Raw genomic sequence first — 8003 nt, 5'->3', positions numbered from 1 at the left:
CACAAAATATCTATAAATATATAGATAGCCAAGCTCAAGCCTAGTCAAGTTCGGGCATGACTCTTTTTTCAATATAAAGCCAGGCCTGATTGCAAGTTGCAGTTTATTATTGGAGTTAAGGAAAGCCTCGAGACTTAGAACTAGTTGCAATTTATACTTTTGGCTCATTTAGATAAATGAGCGAACATGAAGACGTGTCTCGTTCATTCATTTATGCTTGTTCGTTTACATTCACTTATGTTTGTTGATTTATGTTTGCCTAAGTCCGTTAATTTACGTTGATTACTATTTACTTTTCATTAGCTCAGTCACATTCGAGAATTGGTTGTTTATACTGTGAACGTCTCGGATCTCAGATCTAAGATCCAAATACCATTAACACGGATCTAGTTCATAGATTACTCTTATATGTTATAGATTAGATTATATATGATTAGTATTAGTTGTAATAGGTGTATATATTAGTAATAGATTAATTTGTTGAAGGATTGATCGAGAGAACAAATTGGCAGAGCTATTAAAGTCGTTACACATTCCGTAACGAACTAGCCTTCCACTTCGTTACATTACAAAACGAATAATAAACTTAACAAACTTCCTCCTAATTCGTTAAACATCCTTAACGAATTAGGAGGGAACTTAACTTAAACATCTAGTTCGTTAAACATACTTAACGAACTAGATAGACTGTAACAAACTAGACAATAATATAGATAACTTTTACATTATAATAAACAAACGATAAATACAAAGACTCAAGACGCAAAACCGTGCACTAACATATACTGTTAACAAATAAACTTAAACGACTACATTCATTTACTTAACAAACAAACATAAACAAAGAAACCATGTTCGTTTAATTGCCCGTGCTCGGTTAATGTTAAACAAATGAACACGAAAATGCTCTGTTTGTGTTGGTTTGGATAGTGTAGTTGCCTAATAATAATATGATAAATTACCGTTAGAAAATCGACAATATGAATAGTTTAACTTGCCACCCCTATTCCCTTTCCCTGCATCACAGGTCTCCATCTGGACTCTGTAAGCCCTTTATTTAAAATCTGCAAAAAAGATATATTAAGTTAATATTAATTAGACGAACTTCAAAAGAATATAGTGTAATTTAACATAAATAAAATTCAAAGCAGCTATCAATTTAAAACCAATTATGTAAACAATTCATGCATTTCGGGTGGTAATTCATGCTTGCAAAGCTACGTTTGACTAAGTTCAAGACTGCAAGTGTTCTTCGATTGGTGATTGATTTGTTCAAAGAAACAAAAACCCAAAACTAATAAGATCGTCAAAATGCATGAACCCACCAACAAAACAGATCTAGAATCATCGACGATTTAAATCATACTTGAGAACCAACATGTTAGAAATCGATGAGTAAATCATAAAGATGAATCAAACCTGCAATATTCAAATCGAACCTTTAAACCACCCAAATATATTCAAATCGAGCTATTAAAGGATCAGCTGCTTCTTGTTCTTGAGAGAGAGAGAGAGAGAGAGAGAGAGAGAGAGAGAGAGAGAGAGAGAGAGAGAGAGAGAGAGGAATACACTTTGGCTGGTTTAAATTTCAAAACCACTACTCAGGTGTTTTACTTTTAAGAGATTAGGGTTTGTTTTATTTGAATTTTGAATCCCCACAAAAGACATGGTGTAGACACGAGATTGTTTTGAGGCATTACATAGTTGTAAATTGTGCAACAAGAATGGTAAAACTCTTAATTTTAAGAGTTTTGTATAAAATTACTATTGTGACCTTGCTATATGCATATTAATACAGTATACATATACATATATATATATATATATATATATATATATATAAATATATATATATATATATATATCACAAAGTCTTAAACTAGATTACTTACTAATCATGAGGGGCTAAAGTTGGAAAGTAGAAACATTAAAAAAGAAACAAATTAAAACACACACACACACACACACACACACCCACACACTTATGTGGGTGTTGATGATCAGGAGAAGAAAAAGATTGAAAACCCCAAACCCTCACCTTTAAGAATCGAGGAAAGAATCAAGGAAATCTAAGTGATCAGGCTACAAATTAACGTTTCCCAGCCTCCAACATCATCTAAACATATGGTATGTTTAAATATCTTCAATTGTAAAGAACCTCAAGATTAGAAGAAAACTAGTTATGTGGAATGACATGAAACTGAACATGTATTTTTGTTAGAATCACCACATAGGACTTGAATTTGGAATGATTTCAAGTAAAACTGGTGTTTAGAGATGAAACCCACATGTGGGGTGTAGGTGGTGAGATGGGTTAATAACTCATGTCCAATCCTTGTAGAATTCTGATGAGTCTAACTTTAAATTTGAGATTAATGCTAGACTACAGGGGTGTTGACGTGAGAAAATATATATAAATAATAAACACGAATAGAAACTAAGCCTTAATAACCAAACATTCTATCCTAGTTCACCCAAACGACAAGTGTACCGGTCGCGCAAAGAGGAGGAAAGTCCGGATATCGAACTCGAAGACACGTGAGAATAGCTCAGATTATAAACCCTAATACAAGTCCTACCCTAATAATATTCAATGATTTTATTATTTTTATTTACTATTTAATTAATTTAAACTAACTTAACTTAACTTAACAAAACTAACTGGAAACCTAACAAAACTTAACGGGGTCTTAACGAATATAGAGAAACGACTACCTAGGCAAGAATCCTATTGATAGTTCAACGGCTAACGGAATCAACTAATCACACGACACAAGGATCGGAAAATAATCAACTAAGGCTTATTAAAGTTCGCTAGATCACCTCTCGATCTCACCAACTAACCCTCACAAATCTAAGAAAATTGAATAAATGCACTGGGATAAAAATTACTAAGGTACCCTAATGACGCATCTTCTCTTGGACTCAACGACCCAAAATCTGCTTTGAATTGGTACTAGCAATTCTAGGGATAAATGGGTAACATAATCTAACTCGGTCTAAGACACATATTTGCACGCAAAACTAAACCGGACAAGACCAAAACTCCCTCTCACGCAATTCTAACCTAACCGAATAAAGATGCGAGACAAACCGACTCCCTATTACCTCTCGGTCGCAAGGAAGATGAACATATTGAATTTTAATAATTAATCATACTCAAGATTCCTATGGTCGCGCTAACAACAAAAAGATCAAAAACACCAAGTCTATGACCTAAACGTAGAACCCTAACCGAACGTCACACAATCAATCAATCAAAGTAATATGCGGAATCACAAGCAATAATTATATAAAAACAATATTTTAACGCATCAAAGATTGAATTATATAAATTCTTTCAATAATAATACGTCATGTGATTAATCAAAACCAAATAAACCGTCAAACAAAATCAATATTCATCTTAACCTAGGTAGCACAAAAGATTTAGCCAATAATCATAACTAACGAAAACTTAAAAGAACAATGATAAAAAAAAATTTAGTTCAATATATTAATGAATTCATTATAGCAAAAACTCATACAATATTCAAAACCCGGATGCTTAAACGAACCGGAACGAGCTTATGCCTTTTCTTTTGCTGCGATCGGATTGATTGCTTTGTGATGGCTAAAATATTTGACCAAGATTAGATTCTTTATTATTTTTTTCTTTTCTCCACACTGCCTCACGCCACTTTGTAAAAAGGGTTATGGTTTATTATATTTTGTTTTTTTTTCTTCCTATTCACACCTTTGCCGATCGGAAGTGTTGAAGAAAGGCTTTAGATAATAAATTTTTTTCTTTCCTTGCTACTACTGCTAGGATCAGAACTTTAAATCAACTTTGAGTTGATTTGTTTTCTTCTCCCTCAATCCAACCACACGCTCCTCTCTTTATTAGGTGCTTAGGGTTTTTTTTTTTAATTTTTATGTTATAATATATTATACTCAAGCAAGGCTTCACACAAATGGGCTCGGGCCAGGCTTCAACTTGGTTCTTCAAGATTTGATCATAAAGGCCCTTTTCGTCTTCCATAAACCCGGTTCTATTCTCTTTAAAACCCGCAACCTACGAAAAATATATAACTGTGTAATACCATACTAAAACAAGTTAAGAAACATTAAATATTATGTATAAAAGAAACGAAAACAATGATAAATGGTGCAGAAAATAAGTGTCTTTAACAACTGGTTAGACAAATCACCATAAGCCAAGGACTCGTTGATGGTAGTAAGTAAATGCCCTCGGTGAAATTTCATGGGTGAAAGGTCATGTGGAGGCCGTACGAGCTATTCCTAAATATTATTGGACTTTGTCATATAAACCCTAATTTGATATTTATTGACTATGAACCTCGAGCCCTAATAGCGACAACCTCAGAGTCACTATCCCCTTAGCAACGCGTAAACTTCCAGCCCCGTCTAGTATGTGCAACTTTTGCCTCTTTTACTATTTTTGGATGTATTTTTGAATCTTTTATTTGTACTTTGTTTTTTCTTTTCATGCTTTTGCAAGTTCTTTTTTGCACATAAATAACTATAACTATCTTCTAAGCTCGTAAAAAAATGGACATTGCGGTAGTGTGCTGGTTTGAGTGCATCTAAGTCTCACAATCTAAAAGTTATTAGATTACGTTAATCCTCCCTAAGCATCGAAATTCGATTTCACTGTTTCTCAATTTATTAGTTAATTAAATATGCTAAAGAGGACTATCAAAGCTAGTTGGGCCTACCAAAACATCCCAAATCAGATATGCAAACCATCTCTTCTTTTATTATTATTATTATTATTTTTTCTACAACTAAGTAAAATAAATTCCCATCCCCACACTTAGAACGAAATCGTCCTTAATGAGAACAAGGAAAAGAAAGAAAAATAAAATAAAAATATAACTTAAAAATTTCAACAAAAATAAAATAGAGAACGGGTTACTCACCTGGTTTATATGCAAAATCTTCACCAGCTGTGAATCAATCAAACGACCGTATAACAATTCATTCGCGGTTGCAACTTCGGGAGAACTAGTTCCAAAACGCCATCAAAGCTACCATGCGCATAATAATACCTGCAATAACTCAAACTCGCTTGCATGTAGCGGTGTACAACACAGAAAACAAAACATAAGAAATAAACAAGTTTTTGTATTTTTGTGTTTTTATAAAATTTTTTTATTATTATTTTTTTATTATAAATAAAGACAAATAGAATACCCTCAAAATCAGCTGCTCGAATGGACATTGAGTACGGGCGGCTTCACTCGGGAGGATCCTTAGTAACAAAAAAAACAGACAAACAAACTCGGGCTGCCTTCCAAGAGCGCTTGGTTTAACGGGTCCTCAGCCTGACCCCTCCATCACGCCTATTCATCAGTAAAGGCAATGAGGTACAAGACCTCAGTCGTCTGCTCCACAACCTTGTCTCCTATGTAGTGCTTCAACCTGTGACCGTTCACTTTGAACTTCCCACTTTCGTCTTCAATCTCAATTGTGCCATACGAGAATACCTCAGTAATGGTGAACAGACCTAACCATCGGGAATTCAGCTTCCCCGTAAATAACCGTAATCGGGAATTGTATAGCAAAACCCGATCCCCACACTTGAACTGCTTATTTCCCTTCAACTTACGATCATGCAGTTCCTTTGTCCGGTGCTTATAACTATATGAATGCGCATATGCATGATCCCGCAGCTCCTCTAACTCATGCAACTGATGGAAACGATTCTTGCCCGCAGATGAAAGATCGAGGTTAACTTTTTGAAGCGCCCAAGAAGCAAGCTGATCCAACTCAACAGGTAGGTGGCAGGCTTTCCCATAAATCATCTGAAACGGTGTGGAATCGATCGGAGTTTTGTACGTTGTACCGAATGCCCACAAAGCATCATCCAGTTTTGTACATAGCCGTCATCTTAGGCTTAGACAAACATGAGATTCTCTATCGGGAAATGGTAATTGTTGTTGACCCCAACATCTCCAATCTCGGCTCTCTCAAGACGTGATAAATGATCGGCAACTACATTCTCAGCCCCTTTTTTATCTCGGATTTCGATATCAAACTCCTGAAGCAGCATGATCAATCGGATGAGATGAGGTTTAGCGTCCTGCTTGCTGAAAAGATAACGAATAGCAGCATGATCCGTGTAGATGACTGTTTTGGACAGAACAAAATAGGACCTAAACTTATCAAATGCAAACACCACAGCTAACAACTCTTTCTCGGTGGTGGTGTAATTCTTCTGAGTAGTGTTCAAGGTCCGGCTCGCATAGTAGATCAGGTGGAAGTGCTTCTCCTTCCGCTATCCAAGCACTACTCCTACGGCATAGTCGCTCTCATAGCACATCAATTCAAATGGAAAAGACTAGTCTAGAGCAATCATGATTGGGGCGTTAACGATTTTGTCTTTTAGAAGATCAAACGCCTCGATACACTATTCATTGAAGACAAATGGAGCGTCTTTCATTAGTAGCTTGGTCATAGGTCTCGCAATTTTTGAAAAATATTTAATGAACCGGTGTAGAATCCTGTATGACCTAAGAAGCGGCAGATGGATCTCATAGAAGTGGGCGGGGGAAGATTTGAAATGGTTTCAGTATTAGCTAGATCGACCTTAATCCCCGCACTCGAGATCCTACGTCCTAGAACGATGACCTCGCATACCATGAAGTGACACTTTTCCCAGTTGAGGACTAGGTTGGCGTCAACGCAACGAGCCATCTTCCTATCAAGGTTGGAGAGACAATGATCAAAATAATTGCCGAAAACAGAAAAATCATCCATAAAGACCTCCATGGAATCCTCGATCATGTCGTGAAAGATCGCCACCATATGTCGCTGGAAAGTAACTGGAGTGTTACAGAGTCCAAAGGGCATACGTATATAGGAAAACGTGCCATAGGGGCAAATGAATGTGGTTTTCTCCTGATCATCGGGAGAGATCGGGATTTGGAAATACCCAGAGAAACCATACAGAAAACAGTAGTACTGCTGACCCGCCAAACGCTCAAGCAGCAGATTAATGAAGGGCAGAGGAAAGTGATCTTTCCTTGTGGCATCGTTCAGTCTGCGGTAGTCGATGCAGACTCTCCAACCGGTTACGGTACTAGTGGGAATAAGCTCGTTCCTTTAATTGGTGACGACAGTCATGTCACCCTTCTTTGGAACCACTTGGACCGGACTCATCCAGGAGCTATCAGAGATGGGAAAAATGATTCCCGCATCAAGGAGATTACAGATTTCTTTATTAAAGACATCTAGCATTTTTGGATTAAGCCTCCGTTGAGGCTGAATGGCGTATTTGAAATTATCCTCCAAGAGGATCTCATGAGTGCAGAACGAGGGATTAACCCCTTTGATGTCGATAATCTTCCATGTTATCGCCTCCTTATGCGCTTTCAGCACCTTCAAAAACTTCAACTTCTCGACCTCCGTCAAGGCAGACGCGGTGATGACGAGTAGCTTCCTCTCCTTGTCCAGAAATGCATACTCCAGATGATCGGGTATATCCTTAAGTTCTAAGAAAGGAGGAGGGCTCGCAACAGAGGGTCAGTCCCTCTGAGAGTCTCGCACGATCTCAACAGCTGACTCTGAATCTATGGGTGGTGAAACGGTGTCATCCATCAATGGTGGAGCGGTCATGGCAACCATCTCGACCTCTGAAATATCCATATCGATAATTTGTGGGTCGAAGGTAGGTCCTCCACAGATGTCAGTGAAAAACTCCCGCACATGCGATACGATGGTGTCAACGAAATACAGGGAGTCGTCCGTCGACTTGGGGTGCTTAAGTGACTGTCTTACGTCAAAGGTGACGTTATCATCCCCAACTTTCAGAATAAATTTTCCTTCATGGACATCGATCAACGCATGTGCGGTGGTATGGAATGGTCAGCCTAAAATGAGTGGGACACTATCATCCTCATTCATATCCAGAATGACAAAGTCCACCGGGAATATGAACTCGTCGATACGAACAAGCATGTTCTCGACCACCCCTTGCGGGTATTTCATGGAACGATCAG

The 8003-nt window shown here is 37.4% G+C and overlaps 1 protein-coding gene across 1 annotated transcript; it reads right to left on the bottom strand.

Moving 5' to 3' along the window:
• Positions 1-5345: 5345 nt before the first annotated feature.
• Positions 5346-5807, bottom strand: LOC143624257 (uncharacterized). The gene has a single exon (XM_077094970.1). The coding sequence runs from the start codon at positions 5805-5807 to the stop codon at positions 5346-5348; it is 462 nt and encodes a 153-aa protein (XP_076951085.1).
• Between the last annotated feature and the right edge of the window lie 2196 nt (positions 5808-8003).

The sequence above is a fragment of the Bidens hawaiensis genome, unplaced genomic scaffold (assembly GCF_021521415.1).
Source record: "Bidens hawaiensis isolate Kalapana, Puna unplaced genomic scaffold, B.hawaiensis_p1.1 tig00003752_1, whole genome shotgun sequence".
In the NCBI taxonomy this organism is placed as follows: Eukaryota; Viridiplantae; Streptophyta; class Magnoliopsida; order Asterales; family Asteraceae; genus Bidens; species Bidens hawaiensis.
The sequence above is the reverse complement of the archived record's forward strand: the minus strand, read 5'-3'. Positions and strand labels throughout refer to the sequence as shown.

Bases quoted from the DNA above. Each gene is read 5' to 3' on its own strand.
- LOC143624257 (XM_077094970.1), bottom strand. From the start codon at position 5,807: ATGATTTATGGGAAAGCCTGCCACCTACCTGTTGAGTTGGATCAGCTT.